Source organism: Bubalus bubalis, chromosome 23 (assembly GCF_019923935.1).
Source record: "Bubalus bubalis isolate 160015118507 breed Murrah chromosome 23, NDDB_SH_1, whole genome shotgun sequence".
NCBI classification, from domain to species: Eukaryota; Metazoa; Chordata; class Mammalia; order Artiodactyla; family Bovidae; genus Bubalus; species Bubalus bubalis.
In genome coordinates this window covers 16,517,534-16,544,616 of record NC_059179.1, presented here as the reverse complement: position 1 = coordinate 16,544,616, position 27,083 = coordinate 16,517,534, and the positions used below count along the sequence as shown (strand labels likewise).

The window sequence follows — 27,083 nt, the reverse complement described above, 5'->3', positions numbered from 1 at the left end:
AAAATATGTATCTTATAGGTTTTACCTAGTAAGTTCAGTGTCTGGGCTTCCTCAGCAGTGGCTTGTGTCTTTTTTTTTTTTTTTTTTTTTAGCTGTAAATGGACCATACTTAAGTGTTTTATATATTGTCATGTGGTAACTCTGGAAATAAGATTTTATCCTCTTCTAACAATTGCTATTTTTATTTGATGAAGACTGTATGTCCAAGGTCAGGGCAGCGGCCAAGAGGAGCAACCCCATGTCCAAGGAGCTGGCTGCTCTGCGGGCACAGGAGGGCTGAGAGGAGCTACTCCACATTCAAGGTCAGGAGGTGTGACCTCGTCCAAGGTAAAGAGCAGTGGCTGCACTTTGCTGGAGCAGCCGTGAAGAGATGCCCAACGTCCAAGGTAAGAGAAACCCAACTAAGATGGTAGGTGTTGAGAGAGGGCATCAGAAGGCAGACACACTGAAACCATAAACACAGAAAACTAGCCAATCTGATCACATGGACCACAGCCTTGTCTGACTCAATGAAACTAAGCCATGCCGTGTGGGGCCACCCAAGACAGGAGAGTCATGGTGGAGAGGTCTGACAGAATGTGGTCCACTGGAGAAGGGAATGGCAAACCACTTCAGTATGCTTGCCTTGAGAACCCCATGAACTGTATGAAAAGGCAAAATGATAGGATACTGAAAGAGGAACTCCCCAGGTCAGTAGGTGCCCAATATACTATAGGAGATCAGTGAAGAAATAACTCCAGAAAGGATGAAGGGATGGAGCCAAAGCAAAAACAAAACCCAGTTGTGGATGTGACTGGTGATAGAAGAAAGGTCCGATGCTGTAAAGAGCAATATTGCATAGGAACCTGGAATGTCAGGTCCATGAATCAAGGCTAATTGGAGGTGGTCAAACAGGAGACGGCAAGAGTGAACATTGACATTCTAGGAATCAGCGAGCTAAAATGGACTGGAGTGGGTGAATTTAACTCAGATGACCATTATATCTACTATTGTGGGCAGGAATCCCTTAGCCGAAATGAAGTAGCCATCATATGACTCAGAGGGATGGTACGGGGAGGGAGGATGGTGAGCACGGGTACACCCGTGGTGGATTCATGTTGATGTATGGCAAAACCAATACAATATTGTAAAGTAATTAGCCTCCAATTAAAATAAATAAATTTAAATTAAAAAAAAAAAGAGTCCGAAATGCAGTACTTGGATGCAATCTCAAAAACGACAGAATGATCTCTGTTCATTTCCAAGGCAAACCTTTCAATATCACGGTGATCCAAGCCTATGCCCCAACCAGTAACACTGAAGAAGCTGAAGTTGAACGGTTCTATGAAGACCTACAAGACCTTTTAGAACTAACACCCAAAAAAGATGTCCTTTTCATTATAGGGGACTGGAATGCAAAGTAGGAAGTCAAGAAACACCTGGAGTAACAGGCAAATTTGGCCTTGGAATATGGAATGAAGCCTTAAAAAAAAAGGCTTTTTAAGGCTTTTTCTGCCTTAAAAAAAAAAAAAAAAAGATGCATAAAATATATACCATTTTTTTCTATCATAAAATTCTTTAATAACAATTCCATTAATTTGGACCCTGTGTCCCTGATTCAGCTGCCTTCTGACTACTGTTAACTCCTTGACTGATGCATTTTAATATATGCATATGAGTCAAGAAACACCTGGAGTAACAGGCAAATTTGGCCTTGGAATATGGAATGAAACAGGGCAAAGACTAATACAGTTTTGCCAAGAGAACGCACTGGTCATAGTAAACACCCTCTTCCAACAACACAAGAGAAGACTCTACACAAGGACATCACCAGATGGTCAACACCGATATCAGATTGATTATATTCTTTGCAGCCAAAGATGGAGAAGCTCTATACAGTCAGCAAAAACAAGACTGGGAGCTGACTGTGGCTCAGATCATGAACTCCTTATTGCCAAATTCAGACTGAAATCGAAGAAAGTAGGGAAAACCACTAGGCAATTCAGGTATGACCTAAATCAAATCCCTTATGATTATACAGTGGAAGTGAGAAATACATTTAAGGGACTAGATCTGATAGACACAGTGCCTGATGAACTATGGACGGAGGTTCATGACATTGTACAGGAGACAGGGATCAAGACCATCCCCACGGAAAAGAAATGCAAAAAAGCAAAATGGCTGTCTGAGGAGGCCTTACAAATAGCTGTGAAAAGAAGAGAAGTGAAAAGCAAAGGAGAAATGGAAAGATATTCCCATTTGAATGCAGAGTTCCAAAGAATAGCAAGGAGACATAAGAAAGCCTTCCTTGGCGATCAGTGCAAAGACATAGAGGAAAACAACAGAAGGGGAAAGACTAGAGATCTCTTCAAGAAAATTAGAGATACCAAGGGAACATTTCATGCAAAGATGGGCTTGATAAAGGACAGAAATGCTATGGACCTAACGGAAGCAGAAGATATTAAGAAGAGGTTGTAAGAATACACAGAAGAACTGTACAAAATAGATCTTCATGACCAAGATAATCACGATGGTGTGATCACTCACCTAGAGCCAGACATCCTGGAATGTGAAGTCAAGTGGGCCTTAGAAAGCGTCAGTATGAACAAAACTAGTGGAGGTGATAGAATTCCAGTTGAGCTATTCCAAATCCTGAGAGATGATGCTGTGAAAGTGCTGCACTCAATATGCCAGCACATTTGGAAGACTCAGCAGTGGCCACAGGACTGGAAAAGGTCAGTTTTCATGCCAATCCCAAAGAATGCTCAAACTATCACACAATTGCATTCATCTCACACTCTAGTAAAGTAATGCCCAAAATTCTCCAAGCCAGGCTTCAGCAATATGTGAACCGTGAACTTCCAGATGTTCAAGCTGGTTTTAGAAAAGGCAGAGGAACCAGAGATCAAATTGCCAACATCCACTGGATCATCAAAAAAGCAAGAGAGTTCCAGAAAAACATCTATTTCTGCTTTATTGACTATGCCAACGCCTTTGACTGTGTGGATCACAACAAATTGAGGAATATTATTAAAGAGATGGGAAAATAGAAACTGGGATCACAAGAAACTGGAAAATTCTAAAAGAGATGGGAATACTAGAGCACCTGACCTGGTTCTTGAGAAACCTATATGCAGGTTAGGAAGCAACAGTTAGAACTGGACATGGAACAACAGACTGGTTCCAAATAAGAAAAGGAGTACATCAAGGCTGTATATTGTCACCCTGCTTATTTAACTTATATGCAGAGTACATCATGAGAAATGCTGGGCTGGAAGAAGCACAAGCTGGACTCAAGATTGCCAGGAGAAATATCAATAACCTCAGATATGCAGATGACACCACCCTTATGGCAGAAAGTGAAGAGGAACTAAAAAGCCTCTTGATGAAAGTGAAAGAGGAGAGTGAAAAAGTTGGCTTAAAGCTCAACATTCAGAAAACGAAGATCATGGCATCTGGTCCCATCACTTCATGGGAAATGAATGGGGTAACAGTGTCAGACGTTATTTTTTGGTGCTCCAAAATCACTGCAGATGGTGATTGCAGCCATGAAATTAAAAGACGCTTACTCCTTGGAAGGAAAGTTATGACCAACCTAGAGAGCATATTGAAAAGCAGAGACATTACTTTGCCAACAAAGGTCCGTCTAGTCAAAGCTATGGTTTTTCCAGTGGTCATGTATGGATGTGAGAGTTGGACTGTGAAGAAAACTGAGCACCGAAGAATTTATGCTTTTGAACTGTTGGGTTGGAGAAGACTATTGAGAGTCCCTTGGACTGCAAGGAGATCCAACCAGTCCTTCGTAAAGGAGACCAGTCCTGGATATTCTTCGGAAGGGCTGATGCTGAGGCTGAAACTCCAGTACTTTGGCCACTTCATGAGAAGAGTTGACTCATTGGAAAAGACCCTGATGCTGGAGGGATTGGGAGCGGGAGGGGAAAGGGACAACAGAGGATGAGATGGCTGGATGGCATCACCGACTCGATGCACATGAGTTTGGGTGAATTCTGGGAGTTGGTGATGGACCTGGAGGTAACATGATTCATAGGGTTGCAAAAAGTCAGACACGGCTGAGCGACTGAACTGAACTGAACTGAACTGTATTCATTCATGTAGTAACTTTTCCAGATTAATTTTGCCAAGACTACTTTCTTATCCTGTGTAGTCACTTGCCTCTCTGTTCTGTTATCTCCATAGTTAGATAGTGAACTTACAGAGATTCTCTTAAATACCTGAACCTAAATATAAATAGGAAAAGAAGGGATTCTCTTTGTATTTTCAGTGTTCTGTGTGCCAGCCTGTCCGAGATCCAAACACACAATCCCAATGTAGAAGAATGTGGTCCAGTTTCCTACTCTGAGATCCATTGGCTGCACCACAAACATAGTCCACACTTCCTACAACTCTCGGCCTTGGAACTGGGTTGTGAAGAATGTTAGGCAGCATGTGAAATGTCATATATCAGACATTTTTATTTAAGTACATTGGTTACATTGGACTAGTGTCTAACTAGTTTCCAGAGTACTAACATAGTTTCTCGCTTTGTCCTTAGACAATAGCTGTTTCAGTAGAGGAAGTTTCTGAAACATCCTCTCTGCCTTCTTTGTTACATTAATCCAGTAATGCTATCATAACAATACTGACTTTTGATCTATGTCAAGAAAGGTTTTTTTAATTTATATGTTTTCTTTTATTTCTTTCAATACTGTTTTAACAATTCCTTTCAGCAGTGTTTTGTGTAATCTAATAAAGATAGGCTGTGTACACATAACCACTTTATCTCCAAATCCAACTCAAGAAATAGAAATACTAATATTGTTTTATGAGTGCACTGCTTTTCTTTAGATTTGTACTGCTTTTCTTTAGATTAATTTTGAATTGACAAGCTCATATCTTGTGTGAAGCCAAGGGCAATGATACTTTTTCTAACAAGTACACACATTCAGATTGTTTAGTCTGCCTTGAATGCATTTATTACTTAATATTAGACATGGCATTGGACCCCTGGAGATTGCAAATGCATCCTAAAATTAATACTGGCCTAGGAATGGTTTTGCAAAAATATACTTTTTTGCATGTTAACAATCCCTTCTATTTAGTATTTGAAACTGTCTCGTTGTTGTCTATTCTATGTACCATCATCCATCTCCTCAGTCCTAAACCAATATTCCTTGTACTTCAAGTGCTTTTTCTCTCCCAGTTTCCAAGTGACAAGAGCTCTATTCCATTAGTCTGTCAGTCTTGGCATTTGCTTTACCCCCTGTCTGTCCTTTTGCCTTAAGGACAGTGAATGTCCCAAATTTTCATCTTCATGAATGTAGTGGCAATTCAGATTGTATGTTTCAATTCATTCTATATTTGTTTCCTAGATCAAACTGCTCATTGCATTGCATGAGGAATACAATTGTGATGGCCCTGTATGGTCTTTGTGAATCCATTCACTCACTATCATTCATTTTAAGTTGTGCTGCAATATTAGCCTTTGCAAAATTTCAATTTCATAGTGAATACATAGACAATTTGAGGTTCGTATACATTTTTAACAAAGAAAAGAATTATGAAATGTTAATTCAGGCTTATAACATCCTTTATAATATGGCCCTAAGTTAGCTATTTCTAATAATTAAGATTGTGTTCATCTAAAAATAAGAGAAAAGTTGTTAACAGTGGCTTTAACAAATAGTGGGTTTAATTGCCTCATATACAGAGTGTTGTCATGTGTCAATATAGGGATACTATAGTAGCCCCGAAACATATGAGTTTTAAATGCCTTCCATTTTTCTTTACCCATTCTTAATATATAGGCCTCATTTGATGGTAACATCCTCTTGTCCCAAGATCATGTGTACCCTATCAACTCTTTCAAATACTTTTTTTTTTAAATTTTATTGAGGTATAATTGATTTACAATGTTATGCTAATTTCAGGTGAACAGCAAGGTGAATCAGTTGTGAATATACATATATCCACTCTTTTTAAGATGATTTCCCCATATAGGCCATTATAGACTATTGAATAGATTTCCCTGTATTATACAGTAGTCCTTATATATAGTAGTGTGTATGTGTCTATCCCAATCTCATGATTTATCCCTAGCCCCCAACCTCCGGCCCCATCCCCCGGTAACTATGTTTATATTTTACATCCATGACTCTATTTCTGTTTTGTAGATAAGTTCATTTGCACCCTTTTTAAAATTCCAAATAAAAGCAATATTATATATTATTTGTCTGTCTCTGACCTACTTCACTCAGTATGGTGATCTCTAGGTCCATCCATGTTGTGCACATGGCATTATTTCACTCTTTTTAATGGCTGAATATTATTCCATTGTCTGTATTTACCACATCTTATTTATCCCTTCCTCTGTTGATTTAGGTTACTTCCTGTTCTGGCTGTTCTAAATAATGCTGCAATGAACATTGGGGTACATGTATCTTTTTGAATTGTGGTTTGGTGTTCTCCAGGTATATGCCCACGAGTGCGATTGCTGAGTCATATGGTAGTTCTATTTTTAGTTTTCTGAGGAACTTTCATACTGTTCTCCATAGCGAATATACCAATTTACATTCTTACCAAAAGTGTAAGAGGGTTCCCTTTTCTCCACACTTTCTCCAGCCTTTATTGATGGTAGGTTTTTTTTTGATGATGGCCATTCTGACTGGTGTGAGATGATACTCCATTGTAGTTCTGATTTACATTTCTCTAATAGTTTGTGATGTTGAGCATCTTTTCTTGTACCTCTTGGCCATCTGTATATCTTCTTTGGAGAAATGTCTCTTCATATCTTGTGTCCATTTTTTAAATTTGTTTTTTGATACTCAGTTGCATGAGCTCCTTGTGTATTTTAGAAATTAATACTTTGACAGTTGCTTCATTTGCAAATATGTTCTGCCATTCTGAGTGTTATCTTTCCATCTTGTTTATGGTTTCCTTTGCTGTGCAAAAACTTTTAAGTTTAATTCAGTTCCATTTATTTTTGTTTGTTTGTTTGTTTTTATTTCCATTACTCTAGGAGGTGAATCAAAAATGATCTTGCTGTGATTTACATCAAACAATGTTCTGCCTATGTTTTCCCCTAAGAGTTCCATAGTATCCGGCCTTATGCTGAGATGGTAAAAAATCTGCCTGCAATACGGGAGACCTGAGTTCAGTCCCTGGATAGGGAAGATCCCCTGGAGAAGGGCATGGCAACCCATGTCAGTATTCTTGCCTGCAGAATTCCACGGGCAGAGGAACCTGGTAGGCTACAGTCAATGGGATCACAAAGAGTCAGACATGACAGAGTGACTTACACACACAATCCATTCTGAGTTTATTTTTGTGTATAGTGTTAGGGAGTGTTCTAATTTTATTAGTTTACATATAGCTGTTCAATTTCCCCAGCACCACTTATTGAAGAAGCTGTCTTTTCTCCATTGTGCATTCTTGCCTTCTCTGTTGTAGATTTGGTAACCATAGGTCCATGGGGTTATTTTTGGACTTTCTACACTATTTCACTGATATATATTTCTGTTTTTGTACCAGCACCATACTGTCTTGATTACTGTAACTTTGTAGTACAGCCTGAGGTCAGCGTGCTGGACCCTTCCAGCTCTGTTGTTCTTTTTCAAGGTTGCATTGACTATTTGGGGCCTTTTGTGTTTCCATACAAATTGCAAAATTTTGTTCTAATTCTGTGAACAATGCCTTGTTAACTTGGTAGGGGTTGCATTGAATTGTAGATTGCTTTGGGCAGTAAAGTAATTTTCATAATATTGATTCTTCCAATCCATGATCATGGTATATCTTTCCATCTGTTTATGTCATCTTTGATTTATTTCATCAGTATCTTATAGTTTTCTGAGTACAGGTCTTTTGCCTCCTGCTGCTGCTGCTGCTGCTGCTGCTGCTAAGTCGCTTCAATCGTGTCCGACTCTGTGAGACCCCATAGACGGCAGCCCACCAGGCTCCCCTGTCCCTGGGATTCTCCAGGCAAGAACACTGGAGTGGGTTGCCATTTCCTTCTCCAATGCATGAAAGTGAAAAGTGAAAGTGAAGTTGCTCAGTCGTGTCCGACTCCTAGTGACCCCATGGACTGCAGCCTACCAGGCTCCTCTGTCCATGGGATTTTTCTATGCAAGAGTGCTGGAGTGGGGTGCCATTGCCTTCTCCGCTTTTGCTTCCTAGGGTACGTTTATTCCGAGGTACTTTATTCTTTTTGATGTGATGGTAAATGAGATTTGATCCTTGATTTCTCTTTCTGATCTTTTGTTGTTAATGTATAAGAATTCAGGATATTTCTGCATATTAGTTTTGTATCCTCCAACTATACCACATTCATTGATGAGCTTTAGTAGTTTTCTGATAGCATCTTTAGGATTTTCTATGTATAGTATCATGTCATCTGCAAACAATGACAGTTTTACTTCTTTTCCAGTTTGAATTCCTTTTATTTCTTTGTCTTCTCTGATTGCCCTAGCTAGAACTTCCAAAGCTATGTTGAATAGTAGTGCCAAGAGTGGACATCCTTATCTTGTTCCTGGTCTTAGAGAAAATGCTTTCCATTTTTCACCATTGAGAATGATATTTGCTGTGTATTTGTCATATATAGCCTTTATTATGTTGAGGTAGGTTCCCTCTATGCTCACTTTTTGGAGAGTTTTTACTCATCAATGGGTGTTGAATTTTTTCAAAAGCTTTTTCTGTATCTATTGAGATGATCATATGGTTTTTATTCTTCAGCTTTTTAATATGATGTATCATATTGATTGATTTGTGTATACTGAAGAATCCTTGCATCCCTGGGATAAATCCCATTTGATCATGCACAGTATGTGATCCTCTTGATGAGTTGGTTTCAGTTTGATGGTAAAAAAATTGAGAATTTTTGCGTCTATGTTCATCAGTGATATTGGCCTATAATTTTTTTTGTATGATATCTTCCTGTTGTTTGGTGTCAGGACAATGGTGGCCTCAGAGAATGAACTTGAGAGTGTTCCTTCCTCTGCAATTTTTGGGAAGAATTTCAGAATGGTAGATGTTAACTCTTCTCTGAATGTTTGATAGAATTCAGCTGTGAAGCCATCTGGTGCTGGACTTTTGTTTGTTAGAAGGTTCTTAGCCACAGTTCAGTTTCAGTACTTGTGTTGATTTGTTCATATATTCTATTTCTTCCTGGTTCAGTCTTGGAAGGTTGTACTTTTCTAAGCATTTGTCCATTTCTATGTTGTCCATTTCATTGACATACAATTTCTGATAGTAGTCATTCTGATCCTTTTGGTGTTTCTATGGTGTCCCATGTAACTTATCTTTTTATTTATAATTTTATTGATTTGAGTTTTTTCGTGTTTTTTTCTTGATAAGTCTGTTTAAAGGTTTATCAATTTTGTTTATCTTCTCAAAGAATCAGTTTTGGTTTAATTGGCCTTTGTTATTCTTTTATTCATCTCTGTTTCATTTATTTCTGCTCTAATCTTTATGATTTTTTTTCCTTCTACTAATTTTGGTTTCTGTTTGTTCTTCTTTCTTTAGTTACTTTAGGTGTAAAGATAGGTTGTTTATTTGTGATTTTTCATGTTTGTTGAGGTAAGACTGTATTGCTGTAAAATTCCCTCTTAGAACTGCTTTGTTGCATTCCATAGATTTTGGATTGTCGTTTTTTGGGGTCATTTGTCTCCAGGCATTTTTTATTTCCTCTTTTATTTCTTCCGTGATGAATTGGTTATTTAGTATCATATTGTTTAGCCTCCATGTGTTTGTGTTTTTTCCAGTTTTTCCAGTGATAGATTTCTGATTTCATAGCCTTGTCATCAGAAAAGATGTTTGATATGATTCCAGTTTTCTTAGATTTACTGAGTCTTGATTTGCGATCTATCCTGTAGAATGTTCCATGTGACTTTAGAAGAAAGTGTATATTGTTGCCTTTGGATGGATTGTTCTATAAATATCAATTAAGTCTATCTGGTCTACTGGGTCATTTAAAGCTTGTGTTTCCTTCTTAAATTTCTGTCTGGATAATCTGTCCATTGCTGTAAGTGGAGTGTTAAAGTCCCCCAATACTATTGTGTTACTGTCGAATTCCCCTTTTATGGCTATTCAGTTCAGTTCAGTTGCTCAGTCATGTCCGATTCTTTGCAACCCCATGAATCGCAGCACACCAGGCCTCCCTGTCCATTACCAACTGCCACAGTCTACCCAAACCCATGTCCATCCATTCAGTGATGCCATCCAGCCATATAATCCTCTGTCATTCCCTTCTGCTCCTGTCCCCAATCCCTCCCAGCATCAGAGTCTTTTCCAATGAGTCAACCCTTCGCATGAGGTGGCCAAAGTGTTGGAGTTTCAGCTTTAGCATCAGTCCTTCCAATGAACACCCAGGACTGATCTCCTTTAGGATGGACTGGTTGGATCTCCTTGCAGTCCAAGGGACTCTCAAGAGTCTTCTCCAACACCACAGTTCAAAGCATTAATTCTTCAGTGTTCAGCTTTCTTCACAGTCCAACTCACACATCCATACATGACCACTGGAAAAACCATAGCCTTGACTACACGGACCTTTGTTGGCAAAGTAATGTCTCTGCTTTTCAATATGCTGTCTAGTTTGATCATAACTTTCCTTCCAAGGAGTAAGCGTCTTTTAATTTCATGGCTGCAATCGCCATCTGCAGTGATTTTGGAGCCCCCCAAAATAAAGTCTGACATTGTTTCCACTGTTTCCCCATCTATTTCCCATGAAGTGATGGGACCAGATGCCATGATCGTCGTTTTCTGAATGTTGAGCTTTAAGCCAACTTTTTCACTCTCCTCTTTCACTTTCATCAAGAGGCTTTTTAGTTCCTCTTTGCTTTCTGCCATAAGGGTGGTGTCATCTGCATATCTGAGGTTATTGATATTTCTCCTGGCAATCTTGATTCCAGCTTGTGCTTCTTCCAGTCCAGCGTTTCTCATGATGTACTCTGCATATAAGTTAAATAAGCAGGGTAACAATATACAGCCTTGACATACTCCTTTTCCTATTTGGAACCAGTCTGTTGTTCCATGTCCAGTTCTAACTGTTGCTTCCTAACCTGCAGGTTTCCCAAGAGGCAGGTCAGGTGGTCTGGTATTCCTATCTCTTGAAGAATTTTCCACAGTTTCTTGTGATTCACACAGTCAAAGGCTTTGGCATAGTCAATAAAGCAGAAATAGATGTTTTTCTGGAACTCTCTTGCTTTTTTGATGATCCAGCGGATGTTGGCAATTTGATCTCTGGTTCCTCTGCCTTTTCTAAAACCAGCTTGAACATCTGGAAGTTCACGGCTCACGTATTGCTGAAGCCTGGCTTGGAGAATTTTGAGCAATACTTTACTAGCATGTGAGATGAGTGCAATTATGTGGTAGTTTGAGCATTCTTTGGGATTGGAGTGAAACTGACCTTTTCCAGTCCTGTGGCCACTGCTAAGTTTTCCAAATTTGCTGGCATATTGAGTGCAGCATTTTCTTTATATACTGATGCTTCTTCATATATGATTACAATTGTTAGATCTTCTTGGTTTGATCCCATGATCATTGTGTAATATCCTTCCTTGTCTCTTGTAACAGTCTTAGTTTTATTATTTTTTGTTTGTTTGTTTGACTGCCCCAGGCCTTAGTTTTGGCACGAGAAGTCTATTTGGTCTAATATGAGTATTGCTGCTCCAGTTTTCTTTTGATTTCCATTTGTATAGAGTATCTTTTTCCATCCCTTCCCTCTCATTCTGTCAAATACTTGTTTTGAGTAAGGAGAAGAGGATGTGTACCATTAGCCTTCTACTTATATCTTATTGGCAAAAACTAAGCTGCATAGTCTACCTAAATGCAAAAGAGGTTGTTGAGTGCAACTTTTTAAGCAAGTGAGGAATAATATAGGAGAAAATGATGTCTGAGTCAACAGATCTACAGTAGTTTTGTTTTACTGTACAGTAGTTTTTATCTTGGACTTTCCTAGTGGCCGAGTGGTAAAGAATCTGTCTGCCAATGCAGGAGACACGGGTTTGATCCTGGGTTGGGAAGATCCCCTGGAGAAGGAATTGGTAGTACTGCTCTAGTATTCATGCCTGGGATATCCCATGGATAGAGGAGTCTGGTGAGCTATAGTTCATGGGGTCGCAAAGAGTCAAACATGACTTAGTGACTAAAAAGCAACAAATTTTTTTCTATAAATGCACCTTTGTTTATATGTTGCTTTAACTTTAAAGGGCTTCCCTTGTGGCTCAGCTGGTAAGGAATCCACCTGCAGTGCGGGAGCCCTGGGTTCTATTCCTCAGTTGGGAAGATCCCCTGGAAAAGGGAAAGGCTACCCACTTCAGTATTCTGGCCTGGAGAATCCCATGGGCTGTATGTATATTCCATGGGGTAGCAAGGAGTTGAACACAACTAAGTGACTTTCACTTTCACTTTCTTTAACTTTAAAACACTATGAGCTATTTTGGATTAACTGCAATTCTGGTAAATCAGGTTGTCAAACAGTGTTATCAAATCATTCCTAGGAAAAACAAAATCAAGAATTGGAGTTTACTGTTGAAAACTTGATGATCACTATATCTGATTTGTTTGGAGCTGGGATAGAGATGACAAGCACCACTCTGAGATATGGGCTCCTCCTGCTGCTGAAGCACCCAGAGGTCACAGGTATGATACATGGTGGGCATAGTGACTTCAGTAGAGATGATAGAAACATGCTTTAATGTATTGCACTTTGTTTCTCTCAGAGAATTATTTAAATCTCTGTTTGAGCAGCTAAATTTTTTCAGATTTAATGAACAGATGGTAATGGGGGCATCTTTATATAATACAGGAGGATGACAGAGAGGAGTGAAGACACTGTGAATAATAGGAACATCAGCACAGCAGCGTCTGGATTTCACGAGGTCATGTGTAACAGCCATGGCCAGCATGAATCATCTTGGAGCTGCATACTGGTTTTATTATGGAAAGACACTCTGATGTCCCCTCATTGTAAAAATGCAGTGTTCGAAAGCCCAGATGGGCAGAATTCCAACGCCAATCTAGTGCTTCCATCTAGTGCTTATGACTATGCCTCCCAATGCAGGGGTATGGAATCAATCCCTGTTCACGGAACTGATGTCCCACATGCTGCAGGGTGTCCCCAAAAATTAAAAAAAAAAAAAAAAAAATTAAAAAAAAAAAAAAAGAGAGCCAGGGATGGGAAAATGGTAACTCTCCTTATTGAAGCATAATTGGAAATTGTAAAAATTTAATGAGGTTGCCTGATATAATTTCCACAGTCTAGGAAGTTCTCTAACAAGTTAGATTCACAAGAAATTGGCTTAAGATATGTATATAAAGAAATTGTATTACTCCATAAGTTTTTTTTTTCCAGAAAAATGGTTATTGCCAAAATACACATTTGAGAGGTTGGCAATTTTATCTTTCATAAAGAACTTTTTGTTAGAAATTAACTTTTAAAGGCTTGTGGTTATGCATAGCTGTTTAGAAATACATTTAGTCTTGTTTAGTGTCAGAATACCACTAAAATGATTATAACCAATAACATATGAGAATTAGCCTTTTAAAGTTGGAGAAGAGGATGTCTGGAAGCAGCTAACAAATATTCAACAAATTTCTGAAACACAGAGAGCATATTGAGAGGTGATAATGAAGTCAGTAGAGAGGATGAAGTTAATAGCCTAAATGTCATAATAGGAGGCTGTATAATGAGAAGTCATTTACATTCTTAGAATCCTGTAAGGTTCTATATTTGGAAGTACTTCATTTCAAAAATGATAGAGGGAGACATAGTCTGATAAAGGTAGCTCTCCCAGCCATGACTTTTTGATAACTCCTTTCATCAGTTAACTTTATTTCTCTAATAGGATGAGAGAGGTTTGCTGTATAGAGAAAGGGAATCTAAGAGGCACTCAGGACACTGGCAGAGACAGGAGAAAAGACTGAGGTCACAGCGTAGAGGAAAGGTTAGGGAAGAATCCTCTTCTTAAATTCAGAGATTCTTAGTTCCTTTCTCCATCCTGCTTCTTGAAATTCAGCAGCCAGAGGAAAACTCCAGAGAGTGAAGACTCTGGAGAAAAGTCTTCCTAGTTTTGCCATGTAGACAGAAAATTCTCTCAACATGTCTAACAGAGTGAACGAAATAAAAACATCCACCCCAGTTCACTGGATTGTGAGATATCAGAACACCAGGATAAAAGAGAAAATCACAAAAACTTTCAAAGAGATGTAGCAAATCATAGATAAAAGATCAGAGTTCACAACAGCATCATATTTAAGAACAACTATCAAACTGGGTATTTATTTTTTAAAGGATATTTTTAGACCTGTATGTTTGACAAAACTTTTATTCACTCTTCCTTTTCTCATCCAAATGCCTGAAATCATGTCAGAGGAAGTCATGGGCTCCAGGAATTTGGAAACCTCGTGAAAGAGAACGAAATTGTCAGTACTGTTGCTAGAGAGAAGGCCTGGAAAATATCTTCTTCTAAATGAATTAGATGGATAAAGCAGTGATGAGGGGATACACCAAGAGCAAAGGAGAGGTGATGAAGTATATTTGTGGCTTATAAATAATAGGGTACTTATTATTCGGAGTTTGAAACATCTTTGGAAATAATCCTAAATCAAAATACAGAGTATTATTCAAAATACAGATATTATGGATTGGTTAGGTCCAAGAAAGTACCAAATATGAAGCATAATCATAATTGTTTTACTGGGGGCATTGTTTATTTAGTCAGAATAATGTTAAAATGAATATTCTAGCAGTCAAAATTCGTGGTGTAAATATATTGGGGAATTGGACTAAAGGGATTTGTTTGTGTATATTTTGTATGAGGTGGGGATGGAGATATAAATTCTCTACTCTCATACCAATAAATCAGATAGTTTATAAAAATTGGTAAATAATAAATAGAGACAGAGAATCATTATTTAGAAACAGGACATGAATTTCTAAAAGAAACTGCTAAAATGCTGAAAGTGGTGGCATTTGGCAATTGGAGGATGAAGTGAGTACCATTGCAAACTGCACACACACAATACACAAGACAAAACAGATATATTATAATTTAACTTTTTAATCGATATTATTTTAATATAAAATTAATATTTAATTCTTGTTTTTTTCTTCAAGGACTATAATTTCTTGACTTTATGTTGTTTATATTTGAAACATTTAATCATTTCTCTTTGTTTTATCACATATGCTAATATAGAGGTATGTATAGATGTGTCTTAAGCTTTGTTTGTAAGAGACTTATATGTGTATTATGGCCATTATCTCTCTATATTTAGATGCATTTCTGGACATACAGTTTATGTGTATATGATGTTGGGACAGCTTCATAATGCCTCATATATTTGAATTGGTATGGAAATGTGGTGTGCATTTTCCTCTTTCTCCATCATTCTTATTTACCTCTTATCAGCTAGGTTCCAGGAAGAGACTGACCATATGATTGGCAGACACCAGAGCCCCTGCATGCAGGACAGAAGCCACGTGCCCTACGTGGATGCTGTGGTCCACGAGATCCAGAGATATATTGACTTGGTATCTCCACCAACCTGCCCCATGCAGCGACCCATGACATTAAATTCAGAAACTACCTCATCCCCAAGGTAAGATTGCTTTCTATTATAGTAACCTCACTGGTCTTGAAGTTCTTATTTACAAAATATGGGTACAAACATTGATGAACACAAGGTGAGAGAAGTAAAAATAATCACGTGTGTGGTGGCTTGATGGGTTGTGTGTTGTTTCCAGTTTAATCTGTAAAGCTTTATAACAGATTTTGGCAGGTAGTAGTGCAAGACTTCCACATTTTTTTCTGTTTCTTTTATATTGTTTGGTTAACCATTGCTGTCCACATTTCCAAATGAATGTTAGTATCAATTTGTCAAAACACTATGCTGTACTTTTTAACCTGGTGCCATTTTACATAAATTTGGAAAGATTTAATATCATTAAGGGATTCCCTGGTGGCTCAGCCGGTAAAGAATCTGCCCACAATGTGGGAGACCTAGATTGGATCCATGAGACAGGAAAAAGGAATGACAACTCACTCCAGTATTCTTGCCTGGAGAATCCCATGGATAGAGGAGCCTGGCAGGCTACGGTCCACGAGTCATAAAGAGTTGGACACAACTGACTCACACACACACACACACACAACATCGTGACAGATTGAATCTTTCAATTAATGAATGTGATATAGTCTCCCTATTTTAAAGGGCTTTCTTTAACTTTTTTCAATAATTTTTCAGGCATTGTTTTGCTTTTTTTTTTTTTTTGTCTTTAGTTTTCCAAAGGTGGTTATTGTTGTTGTTATAATTTTTAATGACTCTTCCATTTTTTATCTGGAATATGAAAATACAATTATTTTATCATTTTGATATGCTTATATGTAGCAACCTTCCTAATTTTAATATCATTTTGAAAAATCTGTCTCTGGCTAATTGTGATTACTATATATATTATCCTGCTCTCTGGATTAATATCTCTTTTTCATCTTTATTTCATTTCTGATCTGAAAGAGAGAGGAGGTTAACATCTCACTATTGGGAATGACTGTGAGGGCTACTCCAATTCTTCTAAGGGATTCTTGCCTGCAGTAGTAGATATAATGGTCATCTGAATTAAATTCACCATTAGGTCCATTTTAGTTCACTGATTCCTAAAATGTCGATGAGGGCCTGGCCTGCATGGAGCTCTTTTTATTCCTGACCACAATTTTACAAAAATTTACCTTGAAATCTGTGGTTGAAATCTGAGCTTCCCTGGTAAAGTGTCTGCCTGCAATGTGGGAGACCCGGGTTTGATCCCTGTGTTGGGAAAATCTCCTGGAGAAGGAAATGGCAACCCACTCCAGTATTCTTGCCTGGAGAATCCCACAGACGGAGGAGCATGGTAGGCTGCAATCCATGGGGTCACAAAGAGTTGGACACGACTGAGCGACTTCATTTCACTTCACTCACTGTGGTTGATCCAAAGGACATTGACACTCCCCAGTTGTCAATGGGTTATGTTCTGTGCCGCCTTCTTACCAGCTCTGTTTCATTCCTGTGTGAAGAATGTTAGATCATCTGGCTTCTTCAGTGATGCTGTCTTCAACTCCCTCTCATCTGTGGCATAGTTCATCTGCTTCCCATCATCTTTTCTGAGAGTGCCTGCTCTAACCTCTCCTCATTCATTGTGCAGTTTCACTGCAGAAATATACCTTCTCTTCTTCATACTCTGTAACATCTGTATTGGCTACTACATTTGTAAATAAAATGTTGAGTTGTTCTATGTGCATAGTACTATGTGAAAATGTTAATCACTGAGTAGCGTCTGACTCTTTGCAATCCATGGACCATAGCCCATTAGGCTCCTCTGTCCATGGAATTCTCCAGACAAGAATACTGGAGTGGGTAGTCAGTCCCTTCTCCAGGGGATCTTCCATACAAAATTTAAAAAGAAGATTTGTGTGTATCAATACAGAGCTATTTCTGCTATGTATATTCCTTAAAAAACTCAAAAAAAAAATAATAGAGATATCATGGGAACATTTCTTGCAAAGATAGGCACAATAAAGGACAGAAATGGTATGGACCTAACAGAAGCAGAAGAAATGAAGAAGACGTGGCAAGAATACACAGAAGAACAATACAAAAAGATCTTCATGACCCAGATAATCATGATGGTGATCATTTACCTAGAGCCAGACATCCTGGAATGTGAAGTGAAGTGGGCCTTAGGAAGCACCACTATGAACAAAGCTACTGGATGTGATGGAATCCCAGTTGAGCTATTTCAAATCCTAAAAGATGATGCTGTGAAAGTGCTGCACCCAACATGCAGGTAAATTTGGAAAACTCAGCAGTGGCCAAAGGACTGGAAAATGTCAGTTTTCATTCCAATCCCAAAGAAAGGCAATGCCAAAGAATATTCACACTACTGCACAAATACACTCATGTCCCACACTAGGAAAGTAATTGGAGAAGGCAATGGCAACCCACTCCAATACTCTTGCCTGGAAAATCCCATGGATAGAGGAGCCTGGTAGGCTGCAGTCCATGGAGTCTCTGAGTCAAAAACGACTGGGCGACTTCACTTTCATTTTTCACTTTAATGCATTGGAGAAGAAAATGGCAACCCACTCCAGTGTCCTTGCCTGGAGAATCCCAGGGATGGGGGAGCATGGTGGGCTGCTGTCTATGGGGTCACACAGAGTCGGACATGACTGAAGTGACTTAGCAGCAGCAGCAGGAAAGTGATCCTCAAAATTCTCCAAGCCAGGCTTCAACAGTACGTGAACTGTGAACTTCCAGATGTTCAAGCTAGATTTAGAAAAGGCAGAGGAGCTAGAGATCAAATTGCCAACATCAGTTGGATCATCAAAAAAGCAAGAGAGTTCCAGAAAATCATCTATGTCTGCTTTATAGAATATACCAAAGCCTTTGACTATGTAGATCACAACAATCTGTGGAAAATTCTGAAAGAGATGGGAATACCAGACCACCTGACCTGCCTCTTGACAAATCTGTATGCAAGTCAGGAAGAACCAGTTAGAACTGGACATGGAACAATAGACTGGTTCCAAATCAGGAAAAGAGTACATCAAGGCTGTGAATTGTGGCCCTGCTTATTTAACTTATATGCAGAGTACATCATGAGAAATGCTGGACTGAATGAAGTGCAAGCTGAAATAAAGATGCTGGGAGAAATATCAATAACCTCAGATATGCAGATGACACCACTCTTATGGCAGAAAGTGAAGAAGAACTAAAGAGCCTCTTGATGAAGGTGAAAGAGGAGCGTGAAAAAGTTGGCTTAAAGCTCAGCACTCAGAAAACTAAGATCATGGCATCTGGTCCCATCACTTCATGTCAAATAGATGGGGAAACCACGGAAACAGTGGCTGACTTTATTTTGGGGGGCTCCAAAATCACTGCAGATTGAGATTGTGAAATTAAAAGATGCTTACTCCTTGGAAGGAAAGTTATGACCAAACTAGACAGCATATTAAAAAGCAGAGACATAACTTTGCCAACAAAGGTTCATGTAGTAAAGGCTATGGTTTTTCCAGTATTCATGTATGGATGTGAGAATTGGACTATTAGACTATATGAGAATTGGACTAAGAAAGCTGAGCGCCGAAGAATGGATGCTTTTGAACTGTGGTGTTGGAGAAGACTCTTGAGAGTCCCTTGGACTGCAAGAGATCAAACCAGTCCATCCTAAAGGAGATAAGTCCTGAGTGTTCAATGGAAGGACTCTTATTGAAGCTGAAACTCCAATACTTTGGCCACCTGATGTGAAAAACTGATTCCCTGGAAAAGGCTCTGATGCTGGGAAAGATTGAAGGCTGGAGGAGAATGGGATGACAGAGGATGAGATGGTGGGTGGCATCAAAGAATCTAATGGACATGATTTGGGTAAACTCTGGGAATTGGTGATGGACAGGGAGGCCTGGCGTGCTGCAATCCATGGGGTTGCAAAGAGTCGGACACAACTGAGCAACTGAACTAAACTGAATGGAATGATTTGTTTATTTTACTTATTTTCTCAAAGAACCAGCTTTAAGTTTTGTTGATTTTTGCTATGGTCTCCTTTGTTTCTTTTGCATTTATTTCTGTCCTAATTTTTATGACTTCTTTCCTTCTACTAACCCTGGGGTTCTTCATTTCTTCCTTTTCTAGTTGCTTTAGTTGTAGAGTTAGGTTATTTTTTTGACTTTTCTCTTGTTTCTTGAGGTAAGCATGTATTTCGTGAACCTTCCCTTTAGCACTGCTTTTACTGAATCCCTTAGGTTTGGGGTTGCTATGTTTTCATTTTCATTCGTTTCTATGCATATTTTGATTTCTTTTTTGATTTCTTCTGTGATTTGTTGGCTATCCAGAAGCACGTTGTACAGCCTCCATATGTTTGTATTTTTAATAGTTTCTTTTCCTGTAATTGACATCTAATCTTAGCACATTGTGATCAGAAAAATGCTTGGAATTATTTCAATTTTTTTGAATTTACCAAGGCTAGATTTATGGCCCAGGATGTGATCTATCCTGGAGAAGGTTCCGAGTGCACTTGAGAAAAAGGTGAAATTCATTGTTTTGGGATGAAATGTCCTATAGATATCAATTAGGTCTAACTGGTCCATTGTATCATTTAAAGTTTGTGTTTCCTTGCTAATTTTCTGTTTAGTTGATCTATCCATAGGTGTGAGTGGGGCAGTAAAGTCTCCCACTATTATTGTGTTACTGTTAATTTCCCCTTTCGTACCTGTTACCATTTGTCTTACATATTGTGGTGCTCCTATGTTGGGTGCATATATATTTATAATTGTTATATCTTCTTCTTGGATTGATCTTTTGATCATTATGTAGTGTCCTTCTTTGTCTCTTTTCACAGCCTTTGTTTTAAAGTCTATTTTATCTGATATGAGTATTGCTACTTTTGCTTTCTTTGGGTCTCCATTTGCATGAAATATCTTTTTCCAGCCCTTCACTTTCAGTCAGTATGTGTCCCTTGTTTTGAAGTGGGTCTCTTGTAGGCAGCATACATAGGGGCCTTATTTTTGTATCCATCCAGCCAGTCTTTTGGTTGAGGCATTCAACCCATTTACATTTAAGGTAATTATTGATAAGTATGATCCCATTGCCATTCACTTTGCTGTTTGGGGTTCGAGTTTATACACCTTTTCTCTGTTTCCTGTTTAGAGAAGATCCTTTAGCATTTGTTGAAGAGCTGGTTTGGTGGTGCTGAATTCTCTCAGCTTTTGCTTGTCTGTAAAGCTTTTGATTTCTCCTTCATATTTGAATGAGATCCTTGCTGGGTACAGTAATCTGGGCTGTCGGTTTTTCTCTTTCATCACTTTAAGTATGTCCTGCCATTCCCTCTTGGCCTGAAGAGTTTCTATTGAAAGCTCAGCTGTTATCCTTATGGGAATCCCCTTGTGTGTTATTTGTTGCTTTTCCCTTGCTGCTTTTAATATTTTTTCTCTGTGTTTGATCTTTGTTAATTTGATTAATATGTGTCTTGGGGTGTTTTGCCTTGGGTTTATCCTGTTTGGGACTCTCTGGGTTTCTTGGACTTGCGTGGCTATTTCCTTCCCCATTTTAGGGAAGTTTTCAACTATTATCTCCTCAAGTATTTTCTTGTGGCCTTTCTTTTTGTTTTCTTCTGGGACTCCTATGATTCGAATGTTTGGGCATTTGACATTGTCCCAGAGGTCTCTAAGGTTGTTCATTTCTTTTAATTCTTTTTTTCTTTTTTTCTCTCCGATTCATTTATTTCCACCATTCTATCTTCCGCCTCACTTATCCTATCTTCTGCCTCAGTTATTCTACTGTTGGTTCCCTCCAGAGTGCTTTTGATCTCAGTTATTGCATTATGCATTATTGATTGACTCTTTTTTTATTTCTTATAGGTCTTGTTAAACATTTCTTGCATCTTCTCAATCCTTGTCTCCAGACTATTTACCTGTAACTCCATTTTGTTTTCAAGATTTTGGATCATATTTACTATTATTATTCTGAATTTGTTTCTAGGTAGACTCCCTGTCTCCTCCTGTTTTGTTTGGCTTGGTGGGCATTTATCATGTTCCTTTACCTGCTGAATATTTCTATGCCTTTTCATCTTGTTTAGATTGCTGTGTTTGGGGTGGCCTTTCTGTATGCTGGAAGTTTATGGCTGCTCTTTATTGTGGAGGTTCCTCCCTGTGGTTGGGGTTGGACGAGTGGCTTGTCAAGGTTTCCTGGTTAGGTAAGGTTGCGTCAGTGTACTGGTGGGTGGAGCTGGATCTCTTCTCTCTGGAGTGCAATGAAGTGTCCAGTAGTGAGTTCTGAGGTGTCTATAGGTTTGGTGTGACTTTTGGCCATCTGTATTTTAATGTTCAGGGTTATATTGCTGCATTGCTGGGGAATTAGTTTGGTATGTCTATCTCTAGAATTTGTTGGCCCTTGGGTGGAGCTTGATTTCAGTGTAGGTATGGAGGCTTTTGGACGAGCTTTGTTGATTAATGTTCCCTAGAGTCAGGAATTTTCTGGTGGCCTCAAGTTTTGGATATAAGCCTCCTGCCTCTGGCTTTCAGTCTTATTCTTACAGTAGCCTCAAGACTTCTCCATCTGTATCACACTGATGATAAAACATCTAGGTTAATGGAGAAAGGATTCTCCACAGTGAGGGATACCCAGAGAGGTTCGCAGGGCTACATGGAGAAGAGAAGAGGGAGGAGGGAAACAGGTGACCAGGAGGAGAAGAGGGGGAGTCTAAAGAGGAGAAAGCAACCTGGCCAGTAATTGATTCCCTATGTGCTCTCCACAGTCTGGAACACTCAGAGGGGTTCACAGAATTACATAGGGAAGAGAGTAGGGAAGAAGGAGATAGTGGTGACCAGGAGGAGAAGAGGGGGAGTCAAAAGGAGAGAAACAGATCTAGTCAGTAATCAGTTCCCTAAGTGTTCTTCACAGCCCAGAACAACCAAAGAGATTCACAGAGTTAAGTAGAAAAGAGAAGTGGGAGGGAGGAGATAGAGGTGACCTAGGGGAGAAAAAGGAGAGTCAAAAGGGGAGAAAGCAATCAAGCCAGTAATCACACTCCTAAGTAAAAATTGGTACTGAAGATTGGATTCTTAAAGGTACAAAATTGAAAACAAATACCAAAATTAAAGATTAAAGATCTAGAGTAGAGGTTAGACTCTCAAAAATACAGTATTAAAAAAAATCACAAAAATTATAATATATATATATGAAACTGCTTTAAAAATAGGGGTCTTTTTTGCAGATAATAGTAGGTTATAAAAATGAAAATTAAAGGAGTAATAAAGAACTTAAAAATAAAATTTTTTAAAAAATTAAAAAATGATAACAGTAAAATATATCTAGCAATTTGGGGCAGTGTGGGGTCAGTTCAGTATCAGATAGTTCCTTGTTCCAGCTTATACTTCTTCTCAAGGTCTATAGGCCCCTTCCAATGTAGCCAGTGCTAACTATAGGGTTTTAATCTGTTTCACCAGGCACTTCCAAAGCAGTTCCCTCTTCTTTGTTTATTTTGGCTTCCTCTGTTTGCAAGTCTCTTCAGTGTCTAATTTCTGCCATGACACAGGGGAGAGAAGGTGGTCATTTATTTAGGCTCATTTGTTCAGTTGTGGTGTGGGGAGGGAGGAACACTGCAAACAAGTATCACTGGCGTGTGTGGGGAGTGCTTGCAGTGTCTGGGCCACACTGGGTTTGCCCCCACTCACAGTGTGTGTGCTTTCCTGGTCTACACTGCTCAGGCTCCAGGTTGCTCTGCAGGGGAACTGTCCAAAGCGGGCCCTGGGTTGTGTGCCTTTCCCAGGTTTAACACACTCAGGTTCAGGTTCTTGGGTACTCCACAGAGGCACAGACTCGGTTGGGCCTGCATTTTGTGCCCTTCCCAAGTCCGAGCAGCTCAGGCGACCAGGTGCTTGGCAAGTGCAGTCTCCCCAGGTGGGTGGTGTGTCTTATCACCTCCCTGGTCCCAGCCCCTCAGTTTTCTGTGTGCGCATCAGGAGTGCTGTCCCAGGTGTGATGTGTGTCGTCTCTGGTGGGCTGATCTCTGACCGTGATCCTCTTGGTGGGTGTCAACCATCCAGTATCCCAGGAAGACTTGGTTAGCAACTGGGAGCCCGCTCACAGTTTGGTTGAGGATGCCCTCTCTGGGGCTGAGATTGTCCCCTCGCCTTCTGGCTCTGGCTATCGCCTGTCTGCCTCTCTGCCTCTGGTGGGGGCAGGGGCCAGTCCACAGCTGGCTAGCTCTCCTCTGGCATTTGGTCAATCCTTTTTCTGTGGGTGGGCCAGGTTGTGCCTTAAAGCTTTTTGCAGGAAAGTTCTCTCTCTCTCTCTCTCTCTCTCTCTCTCTCTCTCCCCCTCTTTCCCCTCTCTGGCTATTCTATAGTTTGTGTTGCTATCTCACGTTAGCTCCTTCAGATTGTCTTCAGGGCATTCAGGCCTTGTCCTTACCCTAAGCATGCAGACTGCGCCTCCCTGTTCAGCCCCCTGTGGCTCCTGGTGGACAAGAGCATCTGGGCTACTTCTCCACTGGGAGTTGAGGTTAGGCGTGTAATCTGTGGGTGTTTTTTTTTTTTTTTTCCCTCCCGGTTATGTTTCCCTCTGAAATTCCAAAACTCCCCACAGACCCACTGGTGAGAGGGTTTCCTGGTGTTTGGAAACTTCTCCTCCTTCAAGACTCCCTCCCCGGGATGGGTCTTCATCCCTAACTCTTTTGTCTCTCTTTTTATCTTTTATATTTTTTTCCTACCTTCTTTCAAAGACTGTGGGCTGTCTTTCTGGGTACCTGGTGTCTTCTGCCAGTGTTCAGAAGTTATTCTGTGGAATTTGTTCAGTGTTCAAATGATTTTTTGATGAATTTGTAGGGGAGAAAGTGTCTCCCCATCCTATTCCTCTTCCATCTTAGGACTACCCCCTGAGTTGCTTCAGTTGTGTCCCAAGAATACTACAGTGGGTTACTATGTCCTTCTCCAGGGGATCTTCTTGACTCAGGGATTGAATCTGGGTCTCCTGCATTGCAGGCAGATTCTTTACCATCTGAGCCACCCACCAGGGAAGTCCAAATAAGTCCTGAGGATGATGACTATAGTTCATATGTATTGTATATTTGAAAGTTGCTCAGAGTAAGTCTTAAAAGCCAGTCCAGGTTCGATGCACAATACTGGATGCTTGGGGCTGGTGCACTGGGAGGACCCAGAGGGATGGAATGGGGAGGGAGGAGGGAGGAGGGTTCAGGATGGGGAACACATGTATACCTGTGGCGGATTCATTTTGATATTTGGCAAAACTAATACAATTATGTAAAGTTTAAAAATAAAATAAAATTTAAAAAAAAGTTCTCATCATAATAAAAAAATTGCTATTATAATTGTAATGGATATTAACTAGATTTATTGCAGTGATCATTTTATGATATATGCACATATTTAATCATTACATTGAACATTTGAAACTAATATGTTATATGTTTATGATTTCTCAAATTAGAAAAAAAATGTACATTGTCTACAAGAAACTCATTTTAGACCCAAATACACAAATATTTTGAATGTGAAGGAAGAAGAAAGATTTTGCAAGCAATGAGTAGCCAAGTGAAGTCTTCTTAAGAAAGCCTGTCCTCAAGAGAAACTGGTTACCAGAGCCTCACCTGCTGGGGTTTTATCATATCCTAACTGACCTGAGAGAAGAGAAATATCCCATCCAATAAGGCCTAGCATTCTATGTGGGAGAAGTGAAATTCTCAACTCTGGCCCACTCCACATATTCTGCTCCATCTAAGGAGGGAGAAAAGCACTGAGAAACACACGTGAAGTTCACAGTCTAGAGGTACAGGCTAGCTAAAACTAGGCAATTCCTATCAAAATCACTACTGCCTTCTTGGCATAAATTCACAAGTTTATCCTAATATTCACATGGAAATTTAAGGGGCCCCCTAAAGCCAAACAATCTTCAGAAGCAACAGCAAAGTTAGAGGACTTCTCCATTGCAAAAGTAACTACAAAAATTAAGACCACTATATGATGTGATACTGGCAAAAGACTGATAAAGATTACTGAAATAAAATGTGAGGGTTTATTCGTGTAATCTCAATTTTGAGTCAACTGATTTTTGACCAGGATGCCAGGATGACTAGTGGAAAAAATATTTTCAACAAACAGTGTCACAGACACCAACCTCCAACTCAATCTCTATGCCAATTCATTAAGCCTTCCCTCTTTCATCCACCTACTATTTCTTATCAATGCCTCTGCACTGCTGTATACAGCATACACCCATCTGAAATTCCACCCCCCCCCCAGTCTTTCACTGCAAATATATTAAAATTTATTTCCAACCACTGGACATTCAGGAAGCCCAGTTAGATTAAAAAATTCTTTTCCATTCCCTCATACAGTGGGTTGCAATTACCATGACCATCTTTGGATTACAACATAATATTCCGTATTTTCTAAAATGTTTATAATTGTTTACATTTCACATGAGGTGTCATTTTGTCTCTCCTTGGAGAGATTCTTTGTCCCCAATGAGCAGGATCAATTTTTACACTTATTTAATAATCAAATATGGGGGAGGAGCCAAGATGGTGGAGGAGTAGGATGGGGAGAACACTTTCTCTGCCACAAATTCATCAAAAGAGCATTTAAAAGTCGAGTAAATTCCACAAAACAACTTCTGAATGTCAGCAGAGGACATCAGGCACCCAGAAAAGCAACCCAACTCTTCGAAAGGAGGTAGGAAAAAATATAAAAGACCAAAAAAGAGACAAAAGAGGGAGGGACGGAGTTCCATCCTGGGAAGGGAGTCTTAAAAAGAGAGAAGTTTCCAAACACCAGGAAACCTTCTCACTGCTGAATCTGTGCCGAGCTTTGGAAGCACAGAGGGCAACATAACAGGGAGAAAAAAAAAAATAAACAATTAAAAATCGCAGATTGCGAGCCTTAGGGTAACTCCCCCAGCGGAGAAGCAGCGCAGACACCTGCACAAGCCATTAGCAAGCGGGGCTGGGCAGGGAAGCGCGGCGCGGGCTGCGTTACTTAGAGTAAGAATCTGGCCCGAATGTCCTGAGTGCTACCTGAGCAAAATAATTTGGGCTAGCAAACCAGACTGTGGGATATCTACCACGCGAAAAGCCAGCCCTAACCTAAGACATCGCCAGGCCCGCGCACGGAACAAAGGACTGAACAGAGATAGCCGGCTGCAGACCTTCCCCCTCCAGTGATAGGCAGCCAGAGCCGGAAGGGGGCAATCGCAGCCCCAGAGAGACACTATCTATAAAACTGTAAGCAGGCTTCTTTGCTAACTAAATCTTCTTGGGGGTCTGGACGGTCAACATCTGCCTGAGAAGGTGCGCTGGTTTTACACCCAGATAACCGAGGGGCGGGGAGGCGATAAGTCGCAGCATTGGCGCTCGCCAAACACCTCATTACCTGAGCTGCTCGGACCTGGGAAGAGCACAAAATGCAGGCCCAACCGAGTCTGCGCCTCTGAGGACTACCTGAGTGCCTGAACCTGAGCGGCTTGGACCTGGGAGCTCAGCCCAGGGCCGGCCTCTGATTGTTCCCTGCGTAACAATCTAGAGCCTGAGCAGTGTGGGCAGGGAGGCTACACACGCCATGAGTGGGGGC

The 27,083-nt window shown here is 39.9% G+C and overlaps 1 protein-coding gene across 1 annotated transcript; it reads left to right on the top strand.

Moving 5' to 3' along the window:
• Positions 1-330: 330 nt before the first annotated feature.
• Positions 331-26,148, top strand: LOC112581525 (cytochrome P450 2C42). Its single transcript, XM_025273783.3, has 4 exons — positions 331-386; positions 12,468-12,609; positions 15,381-15,570; positions 24,946-26,148. Exons 2-4 carry the CDS (start codon positions 12,510-12,512, stop codon positions 25,004-25,006), a joined length of 351 nt encoding a protein of 116 aa, XP_025129568.3. The 5' UTR covers positions 331-386; positions 12,468-12,509; the 3' UTR covers positions 25,007-26,148.
• Positions 26,149-27,083: the final 935 nt, after the last annotated feature.